Genomic DNA, 25380 nt, shown 5'->3' on the forward strand with positions numbered 1-25380 from the left:
ATCTCCACAGAGATGCAAGTTCAAAGATGTAATATATATGTGTCTGGATCACATTCAATGATTGCGTATGAAGCAAAAGTCAAAATTCCCCAAAACGCTGAATGAGAACCTACCAATGCAAGTATGTCTAATCCAGTTAATGCTGCAGAATCTTTCCTGCCTCCAACCAACCGAACCTGCTCCGTAGACGCATTTGAAACACACATCCCCTAAACAGGACCTACATTCACTCTCCTGTGTGATTCAGCAATGGAGGAACTCTTGGCTGCTGCATTTTCAAGTTTACCTTTGCCCAAATCAGTGAACTGGATGTTATTACACAATAACATCTCAGCAATGCGATTACAATAGATGTTTCTACGGGGACTGCATTACTAAGATTTCATTTGTAAGTCCATGCAAATCTACTGGTGTTTTTGCGTTTTTCAGCAGGTAGCAAAACATGCTGTTTTCTCTTCACCTTGACGGCAGAACAAGAAATCCTCAATTAAAGTCAGAATAATCACTGCAAGAAGTTGCAGAATTTCCCGCAGTGGCCACATATCTCGTTGCCTCTTCAGCTTTTTAGTCACTTCAGTACATTATGAATTTGATCTCCCAAAAAAATGAGTTGAAGGCAAAAATATTTATCTCCATTTTGAAAACAAGGTACCCTGGAAGTTTACATCATCTTCACAACACATTTTCATAAAAGATCTCATGTTTATGGTATTACCAACTACAGTCATCTCATCCCCAAAACTGTAAGATTCAGCATTTTTCTACAGGCCCCAAGACTCTTGCATTCACATTTCTCATGAATATCAACTTACACTGAAAAAAACCCTCCAAGTTTCTAACTTGTGAAGTAACTCCAAGACCCAAAGTAATCCCAAAACACACCCAATACCAGAGACAAAAAGGATCTGGACTACTACTTTCAGTCATTCTTTTAAAGCCATTTTCCTGAGTAAATAAAGATCCTTTTATGCATGATATTCTACCACAGAAAGCATGGACTGTTTCTACTCTGGTGCTTAGTAACGGATATAATACCGTCTACTTCAAGTGTGCATTCCTATCTAGTCTTACCCAGAAACGGTGGTTAAATGGCACCCAGGTGCAAGCAGCTGTGCAGCCTCCAGCGCAGCAGGTGCTGACCAAGCACATGCACAGAGGGCAAAACCCCTCTCTGTCTGTAAGGGCAAGCTTCTCTAGGTCACGTTTAAGAGGCATTACAAGATTTAAGAGGCATTACAAGATTTAAGAGGCATTACAAGGCAACTTGTCCTGCTGACATGCTTCTGTCCTGCAGACAAGCAGGGCTGTCAATGCGGCATCGTTTCTAAGCAAGAGCTATGAGACGGGAGTGGAGTGCCTCAGGCAGCAGAGAGGCCACCCGGCAGCCCCAGTTCTGCCAGGCAGCCCAAGCGAACAGGCTGCGGGCTGCAGTCCCTCTTGGCATTCAAAGCTGAGGGTTAAGTTTTTAAATCTCTGGGTTTAACAGAACAAATAATTAAAGGTCAAACAACTGAGCAGACAATTATTTATAGATTCCTATAGGCAACAACATTATTTGACCCATACCTGATGACAAAGGGACCTTGCTGGGCTTTTGCAAGACGTGCTGTAAGACTGCATTTTTGCTGTTCAAAGCGGCCACTTAATGCCGAAGTGCAACATTCACAAAAGAGTGGCACAGTGTGAACCTTCATTTTTGAGTTTTTTATTGAATTAAGCCAGAAATCAATTTCAGAGAAAGGAATTATGGGGTAATAAATACCCTTTAATATGAGAACATTTCTTCCTGACACAATGTTCTGCTGGGTAGCACACTTTTGGGCTACGAAGAGCTAGCTCTTTAAAAAAGAAAGGAAACAAAAAGAAAAAAAAACCAGTAGACAGGATGGTAACAAGCAGCCTTCTCCCCCAGCCTCTTTAAGGGAGGCAAGAGACCCCAGAGTCCTAAACTGGCTGGATCTTCAGCGAAAAACAATCCCAAGGGTTACACTGAGCTTGGCCCTCCGGCGTGACACTGCCAGTCCTGAGAGCGGCCACGTTTTCACGGGACTTCCACCTCAGAAAGCTGTAACTGCCAGCAACAGTGCCCCTGCTGCTTTCAGGCCGAACCACAAGTCAGACTTCAGAGGTGTGCAGGCCCCTGCCTGCCCCGGCCTCCGCACGGCGCCAAGGCCAGCACAGCCGCTTTCAACACCACCCCTTTGCACTACTGCTAAAATACAAAAAGTACAAATTTTGTCAGGAAGCGATCACTCTCTGAGCCGTTCTCCACACTGATTCAAAAAGAGGAAAGGCCGACTCCTGTGAGAGGAACTGAAACCCTAAATTACAAGTGGAACACACCATAATTACAGAAGAATATACACATATATACACACACACACACACGTATGTACATACATAAACATGTCATGCAAACATGAAGTTGTGTATACACGTAAATGTATGTATGTATGTATATATAAAAAAAGGAATCTGCTGTTGCCATACGATGGCAAGCATACTGCTGCACACATTCAAACACCAGCACTTACTTCAAAGCACGCGAGCACTCGAGCTTCACTGAGGGAGCATCGAGGCCCTGACCCGACCTTCGAGGCATCTTTCACACTGGTTCTTTGCTGACAAGCCTTTTTTGCACTCCTGACCCCTTTGAGGTGACTTCCTCCAGTTCAGATAACTTTCCAGCTGAAATCATGCTTGCGTGACATCTTTGTTACATGCAATTCTCACGTTTGGATTCCAAGCGTGCACATTATTTCAGGTATCTCAGAATTTCACATTTTGGTAACACGTGGGAACAACACACACCACTTCCTCTCCATAAGGATACAAGTCGCTAACTACTCTCACGCTACTGCAAACCAGTCGGATGAGACTGTTTTCTGGAAACTGCAGAGTAAAATTGGTTCATATTTGCACTTCTTACAAACAAAGAAAAAACCAGAATCTTGCACCCTGGGAAGAAAGACGGTAATTTTTGTTTTATTATTGCCATTAAGTTTGCACAGGAAGGGGTACGGCTGACCTCCAAGCTGTGGAAAACGAACTGGTGCAGGTCTGCCCACCAGAGGTTCCGTCCCCGACCCCTCTGAAGGGCTCTGCTGTCAGGGCAAGCATTGCAGCGGGGATAACCACCCTGGCAGGACAAGTCAAGCCGCTTCCTTTGACTTCACTTGTAACTAAAAAAGTGAAATACCTCCCTGACATAACTATTCCTCAGTTCCTCGGCACGCCCCACTGCAGGGCAGGCTCTGCGCCAAGTACACACGTGGAGCTGGACCTGCTCTACCAACACGAAGAGGCGACCTGGTCAGACATTCAGTTTCGGGCTTGTAATTACCCCCCCCCCCCCACCTAAAGCTTAGTTCAAAACTCAATCTTTGGGTGGCAAATATATTTCCAAGGAAACAATTTTAAAGCCCTGCAATATTTCTAGCACTAAAAAGGTCTTGCAGAGGCGAAAGGAGAACGCATGGGAGCACTGGTCTCCTGTGGCTGAAGGCAGAGGGCCAGACTGGAGTCTGGCCCTCTGTCTGGCAGCTGAGTTCAAGCACTGGCTCCTCGGCCCCTCATCCTGCGAGTTGCGTCCTGCTGCCCCAGCCGCAATACTCCACAGTCCTCAGCACGGAGCCCTAGAGGCTGTCCAGCATCTCATCAATCCCTCTCCAAGAGCCCTCTCAATAGCCACAACATTACAGCTTTGGAAAGAGGCTGATAATGATGTCTCTAATCCAAGGAAGATAACAACCTCCCTTCCTCCGAGAGGATGAACAATTGGGCCAAAATTTATCTCTGGGCTAACTCTTATTGTAATCGTTACATTCGGCTTCTCGTGTTTCTGAGCAACGAAAGATGGGAAGCGCAAAATGTAAACAGCTAGGCTCTCTCTGATGGAGATAACTTCTGAAAGCATGAGAAACGTAGTCACAAATGGAGTCACACCTGTCTCAGATGTAAAGTACAACTGTCTCAGAAGCTGAAAATAGCTCTCATCCTCTTTTCTTTTTCTTCATTCTCTCAGACACATTCAGATTGCCTTCACGTTAGAGGAAAAGTAAATATGCCTCAACTTTCCAAAAGAATTCTGCCAAAGCGACCTTACCAAATACCGCAAGGATGTTCAGCCTTTCTGTTTTGGTCACTAGTTCACAGTGGGATTTGGAGATAGGAAATGAGAGGTTTGTTTTCAAAGTATTTTTCCAATACAGTAAAGATCAAGTTTCTGGATCTCACCCTAGGTGAGTATCATTTTGCAAGGCAGTGCAAATAAATCTGCCACCTCCTACTCCCTTGAGCAGAGCTGATTAATAACTTTTTAATCCTCTGCACCAAATCAATACACTACACAATTCACACTTGTTATGCACCGTTTAACATAAGAAAAAAGTGGAGCTAAAAGGAATATTAATTTGTGAGCTAGGTAATCCCACTTGCAAAGAAGAACAAGGAGAACAGGAGCTACCTGGATTGTATCACCTTTTGACATGTTGTTCCAGCATAGGAAGGTATACGTGAATCAAACTGATCCCAATATACTGTAGTGTGATTAACAGGAACATTGTGATTTGGTAGGTCCATTTTGAACAAAATATTTTGATATGGCTCCAAAAGAGATAAGTGAGGAAAATTGTGAAAAAAATAATTTCAAGTTTGCGGAAACTGTCTGTTTCTTGGAAGAACGATAATAGAAAACTCTTGCTCAGGTCTCAAGTACATGTTTTCCCTTCTGTGCACTTACACAAAAACTGTCAACTTAAACACACATCCCAAAGTAGATCTTTACTGGGGGAATTCAAAGAGATCTGCTGAAGCAGAGCTGGTTGGGAGAGTACCCACTTTCTCTTTCAGATAAGCACTTGCAGCCGTATCTCGGAAATTTTCAACAGTTCTACAGGTGATTAGAACACTAGGGAAAGAAGGGGAAACAATGTGAAAGTTTCACAAGAAGCCCTCCAGCAGACTGTCCCTGCTCATGCTGCACAGCTTCCAAATGTTAGCCTTCAAAAAACCAGTCCAGCTAGAGCGGAACACGAAACCAAAGGGCAGCAGAGAAAATCTCAAATGAGCTGATTCATCCCAACACAACACAGGAAACCACCCAAGCAGAGACATCGCTCACCAGTCTTCTCAGCACTTCTTACATGCGTGTAGCGCTACTCTCCTCTCCCATCTGTCCCCCAAAGGAAGAAAATAAAACACATGGGCAAATTTTTGCAACTTCTGAGATTCTTTACTAACCATATTAACAAACATCCTGTTTTAAAGCTGCTGATGGTATTTTTCACACGATGCTTCTCACAGCAAAGAAAACCAAGACGTTTGCACCTAAGAATGTGGCCCAATCTTAAATTTATATCTAGACTCCCAAGTTATCAAACAACTTCTTCCGTTGTTAATCCGAATGTTTTTGACCACCTCACCTAAATTTAAAGAGAAATATATTGCTGGAAAGTAAAGCAATGTTTTGACCTCCAGCTGGGCTACCCACACTTACTTGTGCCTCACTGTGTCAGCAACTGCTTTCATACTACTGTAAACCAGTCAGATGAGACAGTTTCCTGGAAACTGCAGAATAAAATTGGTTCATATTTTGATTTTTTACAAACAAAGGAAAAATTGGAATTTTATATTCAGGAAAGAAAGATGGTAATTTTGTTTTTTGTTATTGCCATTAAGTTTACATATCAAGAGATACTGCTGATCTCCAAGCTGTGAACACCTAACAGGTTACTGCACAAACACATGTGTGCATGTCTGCCTGCCACGGGTTTGGACCTGGACCCCTCTGAAGGGGCCTGATCTCAGGACAAGCATGGCAGTGCTACAGGAAATCAAAATAATACTTTGACCTTTAGCTGTTCAGATATTGGTGTGAGATACAGTCTCTTCATCCTCTCTCCTTTGGTTGCCCACATGATCTCAAGTCTTATATCTGAACCGACTCTTAGCAGTTCAGGATGCTTTGGGCTATAAAAATATTAGCTGTAACAAGTTGCTACTGGTCCTCATCGCATATTTCAAGTTAAGAAGCAGCAGCTTTCTACGTAAAACGGATTCAGAAGTGGAAATGGCTTTGGCGACACTGACAGAAATATCAGTGCCTTCTGCCTCAATTATTCATTAAACAGTGTTTATGGCTCTCTCCCTCCCCCCCAAATATTAAAGCCCATTGACACCACAGTGATTTTTTGAGTCAACTGGGGCTGCCCTGCTGACAGTCTTAGCAAGGAGATAACAGGCCCAAAGATGCAATTTGGCAGGGCAGGATGAAGAAATTGCATTCTGTGGGTAAACAGATGAACTCAGCTAGTACTTTGCTGGGGCTGACAGCGGTACCCTTTTATATGCACTCTCTTCTGTACTCTTTTATATGTACTACTTCATATGTATTCTCTTTTATTTCTCCCCCTGCCTCCAGTGTGGAATTCTCCCTTGCTCATACACACACATACGCACTGCCCAATACCTTCACTGACACAGGATCTTATTCCTGCACTATTTCAACTCAGTAATACAACAGCCTTGATTATTACTGTATATTTCCAGTTCTGCATCATACACAAACTTGTACTTTATTACCTACGTGTATTGTGATACTACCTTATAATGACTCTGCGTATAACCATCTGTGTGAGCCTTCCTTGCCAGTTACAACTCAAGGGCTTGGCTCCAAAGAGAAGTCCATAAAAAAGATGTAGTAGGTTTGTTGAAACAAATACAAATCAGTGAAAAGCTCTCCCCAGGGACAGGCCAGCAGAAAACAAAGGTAAAAATTGTTATGGCATCACTCAGGGACTCTGGGAATCTACGTTCTGAATAAACACTCATCTTCAGTATGCTAGTACCATTGCCTTAGCTGTCTCCCCAAGATCAGCGAGAATGGAAATCAATGACGCTGCCTTGTTAGGAAACACAAATCAAAGCTTTAGTGACTATGTAAAATCCCTTCCATCACTTTGACCTTCTAGTGCCAGGCATCGCCGCAGATTCACTGCAGATCATTGTCATCTCTAAAGAGGAAATCTGCAGCACAACAGTATTTTAGAGTAACACACTAGCAGCTGAGATCCTAACACACACTAGGAAATTGAGTCTATGAACAGAAATGAGAAGTCCATGAATAGATGCTTGCACTGCCTTGACAACTGTATCCTTTGTTCTGACAAATATAAGTTACTTCTGCTCCTGCCCAACTGCACGCCAGGTCCTGCCTGCCTCAAAATCTGCCCTTCCTTCTTCCTGCCAAGAGTTCAATTCTTTTACTGCCAAGTCGTTCATGCTGGGAACTACAGCTCCCACCATCATAGTTCCACCTTCTCCAGGGCCAGCCAAAAGGTTAAATATTCTAAATATTCTATCGGTGGGAGACAGTGCACAGACTAGTCCTATCTTTCAGAGAATCCCTTGTGAGTAAGAAGTGGGGGAAATGGTACTAACCTGAGTCTCCAAGCCGGTGTAGGGACTAGGAGGTTGAATCTACAAAAAGAGCAGACAGAAAGAGCCATTACTCTGGAATAGTGGAAAAGGAGGTGGTTTCAGCTATTATTGGTCCTAAGTGGTCATGTTAGGAACAAACATACTCTTGAACAGGGATTTCAGAGGATTTTTCTTGGACAGAGATCCTTCTTTTTCAGACATTTCACCAAACTGCAGGATCTCTACAACATTTGGATGAGTGAATCAAATTGCAGTAATTGGAGAATATTAGAGACACATTAGCTACAGAACAACTCAAGGCCACAGGCAGACCCTTGCATCTTTGATATAATCCTTTGTTACCATTTTTCATTAGATTACAATTGACCAGTGCCCCTCAACCTTGAGGCTTTATAACGTTTTTTAGAAAGTTGATCAGTATTTGATAACGGTAAAGTTGGTCAGATCCTTGGCAAAACCTTTCCTCCAAATGGCTGCAATTACACTACTGCTGCTTTGTTCTCCATTAAAATTTCATCCTGGTGAAATGATGACTCCAGCTCTGTACATTACACTCAAGTGCACCATGCATTTTCTCTTCTTTTGTGTAGACATCTGAACCCTTGACTTGACTTGGCCAGAGGACTTAAACCTCATTAAAGAGCTACTAAATACAAAAGCACAAAAATTGTTTATTTAGTCAGTTAATTAAGAGGTTAGAAAGAGATAACATCCCTGTAGGAGAATTCATCATTAGTGTTCTGGAATTAGCTCTCAAATAAAATATTTAAAGAAACACCTTTTAAAAGCATAAGGGCCACTTAAAACCTGAGCTCTGCTGGTCCAAGGTGTTACTGCAGGGTCGCACTTTCTACAACATCATGTTTAACCGGAAAACCTAACGAAGCGGAACCAGGTCAACAACGCTTGCTCTTTAATCCATCACATCTGTCGAAATTAGACAACTTTAGTTTAGCGGAGTAAGTTCCAGTCTATCAGATTACTGGGCTCCTGAGACTGATTTTGAGTTTTAATATCCCCAGATACTTAGATCACTGTGATTCTCACTTTGCCTAAACCACAGAATAAACAGAAAGAAATCTAACTTTTCTCCAAGAAACAAAACACTCTTCTCTACTTTTATTTGTGCCTATAAAACAGTTTTTGGCTTAATAAATTCACTGTAAATATATTAATGAAGAAACAAGCTATCAACCCAGAAAAAAAAATTTGTCAAAGCGTGCCTTGAAACGCTCCGTACCTTTTTTCTCCAATCAATAAATGATGGGACCAGGCAGCACATTACGCCCAGCTGAGAAAGTGTCTCCCCTCCGCCATTCCCCTAACGTAGCCTTTTACCAGTATGTTCTCACGCGACAGAGCCATCACTGTACAGCTGTAGATAGTATCTGACAACTGCCCAAACAATACCAAGAGTGAAAGAAGACTGAAAAACCTCAGTGAAATACAAATATTATGTCATCAGCTACATTAGGAAAAAAAAGAAAAAAGAACTCATCCGAAGGCGGAAGGAGAGGCGAGAGGGATCTCTGCTTTGGGCATCTGCACGTTTCCCAAGGAAAATGACGTCAGCGATCACAGCCCTTCTCTTGCAGGCTTAGAGGGGATAAACTCCTCCGCTTGCCAGCTGGACTCTAAGTTATGCTGGTTTAGTCATAACATATCTTCATTATTCTGCATTGTCCCATTCAAATTGGTATCGTATCAGGAAGACCACAATACTCGCAGGTGCGTATGATGGACAGACTACAGAAAGTTTTTAAATAGTAAGCGCAAACCACGTTAACAAAGAAAGGCCCAGCTGCACAGCCTCCCCTTTGGGAGATCATCTGGATTCTCTTAGTCGCTGCCAATCTCACTGCAGACAAAAGCTTTTCAGCATGTACTGCTCATTCGCGAGTGACAGCACTGCTATAAGAGGAAGCAGCTACTGTATATATAAAACATCCTGGAAAGAGCAGGAGACTCCTGGAGCAGATAATGCTTCAGACTGCTTAAAAGCCAGACAAATGAAGTCCAGCGTTTGCTGCACAGCACAGATTTCTTTTGGAAATTATTAATTTCAAAAGCCACCGTGACTAAAAGAAAATTGTAAAAAAAAAACAGGTTTTGAGTGACATTATTTCACTATGTGGAGCATGGTGTATCAGCATGAGCCAATTAAACTATGGGTTTTTGCCATTTATTTCCCTCTACCTCGTTTTTGCTACCCTTACTTGTACTAACCTGCATTGTAGCTGTTACATACGGCCACGAGGGGGCAAATTTCACACCGTTCCCGGGAATATGTATCATTCACACACATGACATTGTATTAGCTTCTGAATCACACCAGAAAAAATAAAATATGAGAAGCTTAGCTTTTGTGGGTGAAAGTAGGAACAAAAAAGGTAAATTTATTTTTTCCCCTCCTGTCTCACAATTTGCACCAGCGCGGTAGCTGGAGGCAGTGCGTGTTGGGTTATGATTTGTTTTTTCCCCATGTCCCAAGAGCGGCTCGCGGGGTGGCACATCCCCCCCTCACCAGATCAACTGCTTGGGACGCAGAGATGAGCAGAAGCTGCCGGCTCGGTGGCGAGCGTGCGCTCGGCCGTGCACGGAGGCCCGCTCCTGCCCCCGGCCCCGGCCGGCTGCTCCGCTTCTCTGCTGCGCTCGCCCAGTTACGGCTCTGGCGCCCACCGCGGCTCCTGGCCGAGCTGAAGGCCCCCAAAACATGACCGCCGAGAGCCCGTCCCGCTTCACCTCTTGAAGCGGGGCAAGAAAGGAAGAGGGTGAAAGAGGAGGGAAGGCATAAATGTAGTCAAAAGAAGTTTTCAACTGCAAAAAATAGCTTTAAAGTTTGAGCTTAACACCAGCAGTTGAAAAGAAAGAGTCCCACTCCCTTGCGGGAGGACGCATGTTCTTAACATTACGGCACTACTGCTGAACAAATACGTTTGGGGGTGGGGGTAAGTCGTGCTGCCCTGCTTCTCCACCTGCTGCAGCCGGTGCCGAGGAGCAGCCCGGGCACGAGGGACCCGGGACCGCGGGGTCGCGGACAACCCGCGCGGCAGTCGCGCGCTTGGGGACTCGGGGCCTGCTACTGCTTTGTGGTGCTTTAACCGCTGCCGCTTCCAAGGGGGAAACCGCCGTTCTAGAGCGTCTGCGACTTGGTTGTTCCTCGCTGTCAGGATGAGAGACTGAATATAAAGACTGCTTTCTATGAAGCAAGTGCCACTCGCACAGATCTTGTTTCCGTGAAGCTTAAAAGACACCCTGCGCACAGCACCTTGAGGACAGGCCAGCTGACTTTTTCCCTTTCTCCTGCTCATTAAAGTAAGTAGAAAAACGGAGCTTTAGCTTTGCCCAGCAGAAGAGAAGCCCTTTGCGATGTACAGCCGAGTACCCTGGCCTGCACTTGATAACAGCCACAGTCAGAGCACCAGGGAAACGAGGAGCAGCCAGCTCACAGACCTGCACCTCCGTACCACCGGCTCTTCGGAGAGGCGCTCGCTTTTCCAGAAAGAGAAAAATACTCAACCACACAAATGAATTCACATACCTTGCAGGAATTTAAAGGACACGCAGTACGTACTGCTGTTACCCAATAAGAGTGAACAAAAAAAAATTTGCACAAATTAATACCAAATTAACTGCTTTGGCCGTCTTGCAACCCATTACCAATTCAGTCCAACAGCTACATCAAGATGCCAAAACGCACCCTGGTTCTTCCCCTCTAAAGGGCCCAATACAGGCTTTGTTATCTGCGGTGGGGTCTGGAGCACGTCTGTACTTATTACGAGCCGTTTCAAAGTAAGCTGGCCCCAAACCACGCTCTGAATACTCCTTATAAGAGAGGCTGCCAAGGGCTAAACGTCTCTTCCCTCCTCAAGGCTCCCCACGAAAGAAAGCAGCATGCCAAAACCTTGCAAGATCCTCAGCTGGAAACCAACAACTTCCCACCCTCTTCTGCTTTCTGCTCTGAAGCTGAGAAATTCCTCCCTCGTCGCGGTGCGTGCATGTCACTCCGTTGCGGCTGGTTTGCCTGGTCTCCTGCTCAGACAAGCCACAGTTATTTACAGCATCTTATTCAATAAAAACAAAGAAAATGAAAAAGAGGAGGAGTGCTCTGGTTCAACCAGGCTAACACCAAGCACAAATCACTCCTATTAATTCAGGCATTCCCTCACATGTGAAACACCTATTGTAAACCGTTCCTTCCACGACAGGCATTTACTTTAATCTATGGTACACCTATTTCTCTGTGCTTGCATTATTGTGACAGAATAATGCAACTTGACTGCTTTCCCTTACTTGCGAAAGAGAAATTTACAGCTAGACATTTTTTATTGTTTTTTAAAGAAAGCTCTAGGGAATAGAAAAAACCTTGGACAAGGTATTAAGGGGTATGACAAAAATATTTCCATAATAATGAAGTGGGTTGGTAGTGTTTAAAAGAAAACTACTCCCCTGAAAGAGCGCAAAGCGATCAGGTGGAGCCATACACAAGCAAAACAAATCTTTTAACCAAAATGAAAGTTATAAAACCTAGTAATTCAAGACAAAGCAAGTGATTCGTGCCAAAAGAAGACAACCACCACAGCTGGAAGCCCCGTCCAGGAGCATTAGCATGAGCACTACAACGCAAGGCTGTTTTCTATCCCTGGGGCCACAATTACTTAGACAATATTCACAGATGGCTACAGCAATATGAGGAAACTGGAAGCAACATATTGGACTGACAGCAAGAAAACGTTAAGAAGGATATGAAAGTGATCCCACTTAGCATTTGATGGGAATGAATTCGTGCTCTTTATAGGAGCAATAAATACAGCGTGCCGCCCCGCTGCTCGTGTAACGCTGTCAGCCGACCAGGAACAGCCCGCTCTGAACTTAGCTCTGGACCCAGGTACAGTTAAACCATCACTGCAGCATCTAAAATCATCACTTCTACATCTGAAATCATCACTGCTGCTTCCTGGTGCAACTCACGCGGCCTGGCAAGCACAGCTGCGGCGCTCAGGAAAACGCACCACAGTCCTTGAGGCCCCCGCGCCGCTGAGCCCCCGGTAACACCCGCAGCAGATCTGCACACACGCGCACAACTCGCGCCGCTCTCTGTCCCTTGCTGGTGCCACGGCCGCGTCCCCGGCCATGGAAGGGAGGCTGGTGCCCGCACAGAGCTGCTCCCTGCACAGACACCACCGCACGGGCAGATCTCCGGGCACAGACAGCAGGCACCCATTTTCCTCAACTCGGCAATCCCTGGCTGGTCTCTGCTCCGCTTTTCAAATTTGCTCTGTTAAACATCAGAGCAACGTGGTGGCACAAACCCACTCCAGGAAAATCCCAGCAGACCACACGCACACTCCAGCCAAAAGGCAATGCACTCCCACGTGGAACAGCCTGGTGCTTCCGGCAGAGAACACCACCTCTTTCGTCCTCCTCGTGTCACTGATACAACCTTAGCATGTTTAAAAAAAAAAAAAATCATTATTTTAACCTACAGTAGAACAGCTGGACACCAGGCAGCAGCAGGACCCAAAGCAGGTGGAGGCCACACACGTCCCCTCTTGCCAGAGCGAGCTCCAGCCCCAACGGGACATGGGACGCAGGACACGCAGCTCCAGCCCCGGCGCGGCGAGGGGACGGCCACGCGCCAGGATGACCCGCAGTACCACTGGCAGAACCGCTCCGATTCCCTGCAGGGTGGGATGCAAAGTTTGTCTGCAGAAAGATGACTGTCCCATTGACTTTCACCTAATTCTTCTTTCAGACAAGAATTTTGACATTGACAAGATTAGTATCATTAAAATGAGTAATTTTATGGCTTGATCTTTAGTAATTACAGTTTGGAACAGCTCCTAAAGTAACTGCAAGCCCTTAAAGATGTGGTTCTCAAGAATCAAGCAAAAAACCTCATACAAATACATAAATAACGTAAAAATTGGCACATGTTAGAACAAAAGAAACAACAACAGGAGGGCATGCAACTCCAGGCAGCCCTGAAGTTTTAGATTTTAGCAAAATAAGCTTTACCGTGACAAGAAACAAAGACTAACAGTTTTAAACTTTATCTATGTTCTAACGTGCACTGCGTGACAGGCAATTAACCTGGCTGCACTTGCAATCCACACGTTGCCGAGCTCAGAGTCTCATTACGTGAAATCTGCTGTTAACGAGTGCAAGAGACTCCCGATAGCATCGCGCTTTTGAGGACGGCATCCTCTCCCTCCCTCCCAATAAAATAAACATTAGCCAACGTGGGACTAAAAGGTAGATTTCATTTTTCAAATTACTTCTCTCATAATAAGGCAGGGAGTTATTAGTAAAATAAATGAATGCATGGCTATACTGGAGATGGATGGAAATTTCCACGTTTCTGCTCACAACAAATATCATAAACACAGGGGGAAAAGATTACACAGCTTATGCTTTGAAAGGGCCCCTTAAGACACGACACTACAGCTTTGAAGTTCAAAATGATGTATAGAAATAATGACCTGGTGAACACATTTATACAGCTGCAATTCAAGCGCACTTATCGGCAAGAATAGCGATACCCAATAAACAGAGCTATGTACTAGGCACTTCAGACCCCAAACTGTCCGTCAGACACTGAACCTGTTTTCCCTTGAATTTCCAAAAATACAAAGTGAAAGACGAAATAACTAGAGAAAAAAACCCACACTGCACGTGGTCCCACTCACTGCATGGACCAGTGCATTCCTACTTGCAGTTGCCGCCTGTGGTGAAATCACCAAAGACAGCCTCACCGTCAGGAGCTCGCATCCTGTTGCGGGCACAAAACGAGGGTGCAGAGGCATTTCTTTGCCTATCATACAGGAAGTTATCACATCACTTGGACCAAATAAACCAGAAGAGGCCAAAACTGCTACCATTGCTAAGGCAATAAATACCATTTAATGTAAACAAAGAGGCTTACAGGCAGGAGGGTCAAAATGCAAGCATTTAAGAGTACAGCCTTCTGCAACGCAATCATAAAGCAGGAGCTGGAAACAAGCATTTATTCTGACACAAACTCCTTTAATTAATGGATAGTAAGTTTTGCGTCTACTATACTTTCAGGTGTTTTGTTCCAAAGCTGTCAGTGTCAAGGGCTACGTACACCAAGTCTTTTGCCAACTGCAGGAGAGATTCTTAGTGCAACTGTGAGGCTGATAATAGCAAAGTATGTTACAATACACATTTCAATTTACACTGTCTGGCTAGCTCCCAGCATGTACACACTGCTGCTTGTTAGCAAAAGGTCTGCTGCTTGTTAGGAAAAAAGGCAATGCAGAGATGCAATAAAAAAATTTATAAGAGAATTAGGTTCAAACAGCAAAGGTCAGTCTTTCCAAAAATCACAGCAACAGACAAATTCACAAACCTCCTGAAAATTCTGGTTGAAGCTATTTTGTTAAATAGTGTTACTGTCTCACACTGTATCCCAGTTCAAGAAATTATTCCACACGTGCAAGAGGCTCCTCATCACCTGGAGCAGATGAGAACCAGAGGATCTATGTCAGAGGATCTATGTCACATCTTGCAGAGTGATTTTTAATTTCTTGCCCTAAGCAGAAAGCAACGTCAGCTTCTAACGCTGCCACAGGTATAAGAGCAAACACTTCATTGGCAAAGGGGCACAAAAGCATGTAACTGTAGTTACGCTGCATGAAAATCAGCCTGTTACTTATCTTTTAGTAAAGGTAAATGTAATTGTTGACACTATAACTTATTTCCACCCATAAACAGTGACAGAAAGGTCATCAGATAAGAGAACAGGGCAGAGCCAGACAATAACAAGTAACAAGTTACAGCTGGCAGTAAATATGAGCGTACGTTCTCAGTAGCCATTACTACTTAGGTAAGTTCAAACGTCCTATTTGTGTCTGATCCCTGGAAATATCCCCACGCAGTTTCGGTTATCAGTTTATAGGTTATGACTACACTAAACTAAACAAAAAGGGAGAAAAAAAGCATCAAGATAATAACCCACTTCACCCGTGCTAGAAAGGTATGGGCTGCCCTTTGCCACACCTTCTCCTCAGTTATAGGCTTTCTATTTAACTTGCCTGTTCTCATTGATTGTTACTAGCTGTTAACAAAAACCTTCCCAGTCAGAGAACAAGGCTCCTGTTTCTTATCCCTGGCTCAAGTCTGTGCACGGAAAAGTCTCAGGGACAAACCACAAAATAACTGGAATCATTTTGAGTTGAATTTTGCTTGGTTTGTATGTGTTCCACTTAAATTCCAGCACATGTCAGCAGCCTGCACAGCACCCTGGGATTTGTGAGACCGGAGCCCAGTGACTGAAGCTATCACTCCAGCTGAAACTCCAGACTGCCATCTCTCAAGTCCTATGAATCATTAATCCCTAGTGATCAATGGAAGCTGGAGTAGAATCTGAGTGTGAACAATACAACATTGCTATATAAATGGTAGGAGATGTTTATCATGTTTAAAGACTGATCAGGGAAAGAATATATTCACCACTGAAAGGTGACACTGAATATACCAAGAATGTCCTTGCTTTCGGTTACTGTATTTTTTAATATGAATTTATTACCATAGATATACAAACCGGAAAGCAATAGCTGTTTTCACAAAGATAATGCCACCTTCCAAAAACAAAACTGAAGGATGGAAAAAGTTAGAGGAACTGAGGTTCAGATCAATAAAGCGACTATTCCAAGGGGGCTGGAGCTGCAGGAAAGACGAAAGAACCAAGAGGCTGATCTGAACTCCCTCAGCCCCCGTCCAGGACATTAACCAGCCTCTCTGCCATGCTGTTTTTCTAGAACGGGTTCAAGAGACATTAGGTCTGAATATAACGATTGCTGCCTCCATTTAATTATACACATTTGGGGGGATGGTCCAAGACTGACTACAAGAAGGCCCAGAGGTCAGACTCAACCACACTGTCTGCTGCCTCCGGCAGACCTGCAAGGACACGCTCTGCTCCCTGCCCCTCTCTGCAACTTCAGGACAGTCCCTCGGGGTCCGGGGTCCCTGAGCAACTCTGTCCAGCTTCGAAGAGTGTGGCAGACAGCAGAAAGGGTCTTGCACCACGTGGTGGTTTTCACCATGTTTATTTACATGGGCTTTTTCACCTCTCTCGATCACAGGCTGTACCACTGACTTGAGTTTGCGTTTGATACCCCCAGGCTGCAGCCTCTGCAAGGTGCCCGCGCCCCAAAAACACCAGACTCCCTCAGCGGCGCCACGCACAGGTACACGGCTGGGCTGCGACCTGGACGGCGGAACTGATCCAGCCCAAAGGGTTCTGGTTTTGCAGATTGTTTACTTTTGCTGTGTTATGTCACAGCAGCAGCAGGTCCTTCATCCAGTCCAGGACACAGGCGTGAGGAGCTGTGCCCGCGGCTGGCCCACGGTGCAGGAACGATCCCTTAGCAGACAGAGGCAAGGGAACAGCAATAACAAACGCCAGTATCACCAAAGACTTCTTCCCTTGAAACCGCAATTTCAGACAAAGACATATTCACCAAAAACTAGCATTGAACAAGTCCTCTCCAAGAGCTCTGTGTGCTGCAAGGGAGGACCACATAACAGCATCTTAGTGTGTGGGCAGCAGGGTTTTTACAAATTGCAGTTTAGGGCTACAGCTATCCCAGGGCACTGTGGCTCGTCTCTTAGGCTGACTCATTCTGTGACCTGCTGTTTTGTTAGCCTGCCAGATTGTGGTTTTTACTGTATGTTCAAATTTGGCTCAAACCCTTTGGATATTCAGAGAAACATTAAAAGCAGGATTGGAAGGGACCTCCTGGACTGCCATTTCCGCAAGTTTCCATCCTTCTCTCCATTAACAAGAGGGACGAAAGTCAGGCAACCGCAGCAGGGGGGGTGGGAGCGCCCTGCAGAGTGGCACGCCGGGCGCCCAGCGTACGGCGTTTCGGTGCAACCGGATGGGGCGCAGCAAGTGAGACGCAACAAAAAACAGCATCTTATTATAGGAAGAGTTCGGTAACCTTAATTGCCTTAATGTTACCTTTGATGTAACGTTAACAGCCTCATCCATGCCACTAGTCAGCTTGCATCAGAGACGCACAGAATTATTTGGGGAAGAGAGACTTCTTCCTGTCCTCATCCGCATACCACCAGCCCCGGGCTGGAGCGGCCTGGGAGAGCTATGGGCAGCTCTCCTATCAGCCAGCTCATGTCCACAGCAGTAACATCTCCAGCATGCTTAGACACTTCCTAAAGGAGATGGCTTGAGCTACTGGAGTCATTAGATATGAAGAAATCAAAACCTCAAAGTGCTCTTTGCAGATCTGCTTTTTGCCATGCTGCCCATGGTCACAGGCTGCACCAGCAAGAGCAGCTACGGTTTTAGAGGGGAAGGGTACGCACCATGAGCACAGCCTGCAGAGTACCAGCCTGCCCTTTTTTCTTTTTTTCCTTCATGGATTAGCATCATTTCACAGGCTCTGTACAAGTGTTTGCATAAAGCGGAAAAAGGAAGACGCTCTCACTAGTACTAACCTATACAGAAACTAGAAGCTCCAGCATAACTGGTCAGCAAAGGAGGCATTCAAGCAAAGATACCAACTCCATAAAAATCTCAGCAGTACTCTTCAGCGTCTTAACACAGGCCACGGCAAACAAAACTTTATTATTTCTGCTGGACATCATCTAGGAGGCTCTGGTGTACAGGTGTTTTCTTTTCCTCTCCAGAAAGCAACTAAGAAAAAGGGAAAAGACTGTAGGGAATGTTTCCCACTAGGCATTAAGAACAATTGTTCAATGAAGGATTGAGCTTGAAAGAGCAAAACTGAAAATTATTGCATTTGCTCCATTTTCTGTAACACTGTTTGAATTTTAATAGTATTTTTCAGGGAGGAATGACTATGTTATTAATATACCAGCCTTTCTACTGCTTACTACGGCTGCAACGGCTTGGAAACACGCATTTGCTGAAGACAGGAGTGCAGCAAGGGCGGGAGGCTCCCGAGCGCTAGCAGAAGCAGCCTGAAGTGCGTACGATTTCCTGTTAACATGAATGAACAGTGCAGAAATGGGCAGCAACCTTCCTCCCCTGCAAGCCACACGTCCAAGTTTTCATATGGCCAAGAGCTGCAGACACTTCTCATTTACTTCGCCGAGAGGGCAGGGAGCGGAAGGGAGACGGAGCAGGCGAGCAGTGCCGAGCGCTCCCCCGGGCAGCAGCGCGCCGCTGAAGGACGTGGGTAGCCCCAGCGCCGAGCGAGGCCTGGGATGAGCGGCAAGGCCAGCGCCAGCACTGCTTGCCAGCCATCCTGAAGACACCACAGAGTCTGCTTCAAACACTGCCTTGCAATTAGTACGCTCACTGGTAACAGGCTCACCGATACGGAGCTTAACGAGCCTTCCCGTCAGCAGTGACGGCGGCCCACGTGGCCTCTGCCAACCCTCAGTTTTGACAAATGAGGTGTCTTTGTGGTTACAGGGTGAACCAAACTGGAGAAGTGATCCCAAGTAAAAATACACAATTGGAGAAAAATTCTTTTAAATGAAGATCATTTCCTCATCTAGCTTACAAGAAAATGCAAAGACTGGAAGGTCAGCTTCAGCCAGCCCATCCACCAGAACAACATCAAACACGCATAACTTCACAATCAGCTCCATAAAGGTACTCTCGTGGTCAATACTTGTAGGGTACACAATGCAGGCACAAAATACAGATTTTTACCCTGCAAGCTTTGAGCTGTTCTCATTGTCCTTCACTGTAGTATACTTGGGAATTCCAAGCAGAAAATTATTATGGAGAAAACTAATGAAAATACAAATTACACTACCTTTAGAAGAGAAGGATACTGAGCAGGCAAGGCTGGAGCATAGGCAGGAAGAAACAAAACCATAGAAAGATATCTATTAAAAGGGGAAAGCAGCACATGCAGGCAGAGATATAGAGAACTCTGTATACAGAGACATCATTTGCGATACAAAAATTCAAAACAAAATACCAAATTCTTAGACTTAAAATTTTTTTCTTGAATATAATATGTGCTTATTAAAACCTCCCAAGTGTTTACAGCTTTCTTCCCTCAGTCAGCTTTAGAGTGTATTGGGGGGGAAGGAGGGTTCAGTTTGGATTATGGAGGGGTGAAGACAATCCACGTTAAGAGAATAAAAATAGTGATCAGTGAATAATTTCATCAACTCATATTTGAGCATGGCAAAAGCTTGCCATCCCCCACCATACAGTGACAGCTCTTCCACATGGGAGAAAGGGCATTAGAAAGCATTCAGATATTAAGTCTATGACAATGGCATCAGAAATGTGAAGAGGCCTGAGCTGTCAGGTCATTTTTATTCAGCTGCAGCTCAGCTGTAGGAAAGGGCAGTACTTTTATGTTTTCTTAACTTGAAACAAGTCAGCAGGACTTGAAATGCAACGGAGACATCAATTCGCAGCCCCTTAGCCCCGAGTAGCTTTATACAGCTTGGTGAAGACTACTCCCTCTGCACCGGCTGAGGTACGTGGGTCAGCCCCTGGTAGAGCGTAACGTCAGGAGAGAGCTGTCCCGGATGTCTTTGGATAAACCTGGCAATGTTTCACTTTCAGAAACAACCAAAGTCTCTTCAATAGCTAATGGCTCCAGTTAGAAAAGGCCCTAATACTTGGCTAACGTAGTAACTCAGTATAGCTCCTGTAAGCCAAAAAGCTGAGCGAGGGTCTGCCCAGCAGGCGATACAGCACAGCATATGTGTGTTTTGCCCAATCTACAACTGCATGTTCATCCAGAAGTCGAAGGGCAGCTAAGTTAAATTTAAGACCTACTGGTTTCCTGCCTTTCCACACAGATATTCCACACTGATTTCTCACTTGCTGCAGTTTTACAGAAAACTGAAGCCCTCTGCAGCGCCTGAACCGCAGCCGGACCTCGACTCCCCAGTGCGCGCTGCCAGGCAGCGGGCAGAGGCAGCCCACGGCCCTCCGACGCCTCAGGAACCATCACCCCCCAAAGGGAACCCACAGCCACTTACCGCGCGCTTGAGCCACAGACAGAGCCCGCTGCGTGCTAAATCCTGGAACACGAGTTAGTAGCAAACGAAGCCCGCACGACGCACGGCTTGGGGCCGCGACAGCACCCGAGCGGTCTGTGCTGCCGCCAGCCTGGCCGAGAACACGGCGTTCAGGCGGGGCCGGCCGCGGCGCGGCGCGAGGAGGGAACCGCTGGGAAGCTTCCCCAATAGCTATGTCTGACCACCCAGGAGGTGTTGCCCCAGTCCTGTTCTGGCGGTCTGAACTTTGTCAGCTACCCGGGTCAGACACGCTGTCTCCAGGTATGGGCAGAGAGGCAGTTAATGTTTCAGTTTATTAACTCAGGGCAGGCTTATCTTTCGGCATAGCTGCTCCCACACCACCTTTTCCAATCTGTGCCTCAGAAGGACGTACCTTACCGATGCAGAGCAAGGGTCAACTGCTCTGTGCTCTTCAATAATTTATTAAGAACTGGCACAGGCAGCAGCTTTGCTAGGTTGTACAGCTGTCCTAACAAACTGCAGAGTCTTCCACTGCTTCCGGCAACAATCAACTTCCAGCACAAAAGGCAGGTATGTTAACAAAAAAATTTATATCTAGATATAAGATATATATATATAAATCTTGGAATGCTAATCTAATAGGTCCGGCAGCGTTTAGAGATGGCAAAGAGCACCGGATGATGCTGAAGATGACGTGCCAGCCCTCCTCTGAAAGCCCCGCGCTTCCCCGGCGCAGAGAAGCGCAGTTTCATTTCCCCTTCTCCAGAACAGGCTGCCCCCAACCGCGAGGGCACCCCAGGAAGCACAGTTATCTCGCGTATAATTATACTCGGGCTCATGGATGTAAATTATTAATAGCTCTGGAGGCAGACAGGCAAAAAAAAAAAAGAGAAGAAAAAGATACATGCCCCTAAGCAACGTTTTTACAACTTTAATGGAGTTAGAGGGAGAGTCTGTATTTACAGAGCAACCGCGTGCTATAAAAAGCAGCATAAAAAAGGCACATCGCGCGTGTGGGCGAGGGGGAGCCGTAGTTCAGCTCCGCATGCAAGCATCGCATCGAAAGGAAAAGGTGCCGTCATCTCTTACGCGAACAGCCCCAGAGTACCCTGCACGGACACAGGCTGCCACACGCGGAAACAGGACGCGGCGTGGAAAATCAGCAGGACAGCTGTGACCAATTTCAAGGCGCAGATTCGTCCAAAGTTTCCAGGCACATACGCTACCAGAACAAAATTAAAGCCTGCAAATAAGGAAACCGGTAAAGAAAAACTTAAACGAACAGCCCAAGAGGAGAGAGCTCGGCCGCAACGAGTGTCAGAGCGGAGCCGGAGAGCGCTGCCGGGCGAAGGCAAGTCAGCCAGCTGGCGGGGAGCCGCCGCCGCCGCCTCGCCTGCGACGCCAGCACGGCTGACGGCGCGCGACAGCCAGGCACACGCAGAAGAAACCGATACTGCGGCGGGCCAGCTCGCTACGTGGTGCGAGTCTGCGTAACCCCAATTAAGAAGAAAAAAAAAAAAGGCAGATTTTCACCACATCTTCCACTTTTTGCACAGAGGAAAGGAGATGCCCACTGCAACTCTTGGTTTCAGAGTGAAAGGAAAACATGGGTAGTGTGGGGCATCCACTACGCGGAGGCAGTTACAGCTGCGACAGCGGGTTTGACTCATCATTGCCTCGCGCCTGACTATAACCATTTGGGGCCCCACCAGCAAGGAGGTGCAGGCTAGCAGAGCCTGGCCTAGTCGAGCCAGTATTTCCATTCTGCTAGTCTCATGCACAGGTTTTATGTACATGTTTGTATATATATAAAAAAGGAAAACAGCAAAAATGGCCCTAGGTCCTCTAAGAAGGAAAAGAAAAAAGAAGAAAAAAGACAAGGAGAAGTCAGCTTGATCAAGAAAAAGAAAATCCAGCTAAAACTCTTGAGGATACCAGAATGAGGAGCAGTAGCTTTCATAGCTTTACAAAGAACAAAGCCTGCCAGACAAATTTAATTGCTTTATTTGTTCTTTGATAGAGTTGCAGAGAGATTGGACAAGAGGAACACAGCGGAGGTCATATTTTTGGATTTTAGGACAGCATCTGATACCGTGTCTCACAAAATCCTAATTGAAAAATTAATCCAAAAAGACTTGGAAAGGACCAGTGCACAGTACCGGAATCGAGAACCGGCTACAGGACCGTAAACAAGCGGTAATGATAACTGGCATCGTACTGAGCTGAGGGGAGGTCTTATTGAACACGTTCATTAATGACCTGGAACAGGAAGCAAGCAGCACACTAATGAAATCCGCAGATGGCATTAAAGGCAGACCGTGACGGACGGCTGCAAGCCTGCCTTAAGGTGAACGGGAGAGGTCGAGCATCGCAGCGCTGCTTGCTTCTTCAGGGGGCAGAAGAGACGTTTTCCTGCCCCCGCAGCTCCTGATCCACCCCCCTATCATGCACGTGCGCGCGCACACACACACGCTCATGTACAGCTAAAACCTCTCCTCCCCATCTGCCAGCTATCCTGTAAATAAATATAACTACTTCTTGATAACTGAATGAGATCCATTGCAGAAATTCACTTTGCAGATGTCAGGCACGTAGGAGTCTGCTTGAAGGAGAAAGGTTGCACCCTCCCATTTACACACAGCTGGAAGAAAACATCCAGACAGGACAAACACCACAACATATGATGCCCTAATTCCACCAAGACTTGTTTTCTCTATTTCCCTGGTTTAGCTTAAAAGAGTTGTATTTTTAGGGAATAGCGTCCCTGATAAATCGATTTAAGACCAGACTTTTTCTCAGTATAAACGTACTAAATTTAAGATTTAAGAGAAGGGGACACACGCACACACACACAAACTTGTATCTTCCTGGGAAAGTTTACAACACAGAATTTGGTAACACTGATCTTTAAAGGACGAAACGGATAACGAATGCTGTTAACAGAACAGATTTTTCACCGTTTTCACTGATAGAAAATAAATGTAATTGTGCACCTTGCACCATCTGCGCCTTTTGCCTTGTTGCAATGTTTCCTGCAAAACAGAGCGTTTAGGAAGTTCATACAACACATCCACCCACCGTATACCCTAGATATCCGCACAGCTGCTGATTTTCAGACTTTGGAAGGACTGAGAGTTTAGCGCTGGGCTGGCGCTTTGAGTACATTCATCAACATACTAAATGAAAAGATAAAGAGCACATAGGTAGGGCAGCGTTTCTGGCTCCCCTGTGCAGTTTTAATCCCAGAACTAAAACGTATTTTTCCTGAACAGTAGAACCTAGCCATCATTTGCGTTATCAGCTGGGATGCAGATCCGAGTTTTATCATTTGGTAAGTTGGAAAAGCTCTCATTAGAATTAGCACATGCAGGGACCCCTTAAGAACACCTCATTAACTCATTAAAGAGGATTCTCACAGAGATTAGCTTAGTCAATCCTTCATTTAGTTACCAATCCATTCATGTGATGCCAATAAGCCCCTCATAAACAGCCAAGTCCTCAGGAACACATACTAGGAGTTTGTTTTTGCCTTGGTGCCGCTATTCTAGTGTGCGCCGTTTGTGCATTCATGCTGTAGCAGTGTGAAAACTACTTCAGCCCAAGATGATCATTTATTTTTGACAAACATGAAACATGCCCATGTGAAAATGGACCAAATGAAGCTAATATGGTTACATTAAAATGGGACACATGGTATATTGATGCCCAGTTCCACTAATTTTGCAGCGTTCTGGCACAAGTCCTGTTCCCCCTCATGCATTTCAATGGCAGGGCAAGCGACAGGCACACACAAAAGAAAAAAAGGGGTTTCAGTTAAGACCCAGTGCAAAATGACTTCAAGTGCTGCTCACTGCCTGAATGGAGAATCAGCCAGGGAGGAACCTCCCATCCCAACCCTTTATTCCCAGGTTTTTCCTTTCTTCCGTGCCCGCTGCTGTTGGACCATCTGTCACGGACTTCCGATAAGCCTCCTCGTCATGAAGAGCCCAGCTGCCTCCGACAGGAGCACCTCCCTCGCTCCTCAAACAGCCTTCCAACACTGCTTTGGCACGCTCCAGTAGCGACGATGGGAGAAACTTGAAGTCTGTCCTTTCCAGATATCCAGACAGGCAATCATCATTTACATGTGAGATGGCCCTACAGCAGCTCCATTTCGCACCGGGCTTCAGACACCTCAGTGATGACAGAACTTCAGTATAAAGATTCCCACTTGGCACAATTGCTGCCACAGGATTTTCAGTCCCTTCCTGGAATCGCTCCTTCCCTCATACATGTAGGTAGCAGGAGACTCAGCCCAACTACGTTCCTAACTTTAATACAGATTCACAATTTTCACATTAAACCAGTTCAACTTGTTTAAATGAAACAGATCAAGACCCTGATCAGCTCGTATTTCCATCGCACTCTAACGCACAGCCACATGCAGCAGAGTTGCAGATTTTCAAAAGCAATTTAATGCTTTTGTTAAAATGGTTCCTCTTTATTGCATTTCACTTAATATCACCCTCCTAGGCCTTCAAACTGTTAATTTCATGGAGCGGGCAACTGCTTTGTTACTATCTTTGCACAGAGAAGATGACCCTCTGATCCACCCCAAAGAACATTTAACTAAACATCCTCCACTGCTGCTAGACATCCGGGTGTCACTTCGCTAGATGTGTACCTACGTGCAGAACCTGCCGTCCTCAGCAGCCCAGGCTGGTTCCCAGACCTAGTTTGGTATTGAAGCTGTGGAGGAAGTGGTTTTCCATGTTTCAGGAAATCAGACAAAGGATGCTATTAATGGCACTCGGTTCTGGAGGGGGGAATCCCCAAGCGTAAGGTTTCCAGTGACTGCACGGTGAAAAAGTGGAGCAGATAGCAGGAATGAGTTGTCCACAGTAAAAGATTTTGTGAAAGGGAATTCAACAGCTTGATAGTATCACAAGCACCCTAGGAACCCAGAGAATGAGACAGGAGAAACTGTGGGGA

At 45.6% G+C, this 25380-nt stretch overlaps 1 protein-coding gene across 6 annotated transcripts in view; it reads right to left on the reverse strand.

Moving 5' to 3' along the window:
* Nucleotides 1-25380, reverse strand: part of XYLT1 (xylosyltransferase 1) — a 227521-nt gene that overhangs the window by 156925 nt on the left and 45216 nt on the right. For 2 of the 6 annotated variants that reach the window (XM_068908101.1, XM_068908099.1), the window contains exon 2: nucleotides 7441-7479. The exons of 2 other annotated variants lie outside the window; for them this stretch is intronic. In XM_068908101.1, coding sequence (XP_068764202.1) covers nucleotides 7441-7479 — 39 coding nt within the window. Of the gene's footprint in view, nucleotides 1-7440; nucleotides 7480-20409; nucleotides 20647-25380 lie in introns of those variants that run through there. 2 more of the 6 variants (XM_068908103.1, XM_068908105.1) reach the window with 2 other exon arrangements.

This window comes from Struthio camelus, chromosome 15 (assembly GCF_040807025.1).
Source record: "Struthio camelus isolate bStrCam1 chromosome 15, bStrCam1.hap1, whole genome shotgun sequence".
In the NCBI taxonomy this organism is placed as follows: Eukaryota; Metazoa; Chordata; class Aves; order Struthioniformes; family Struthionidae; genus Struthio; species Struthio camelus.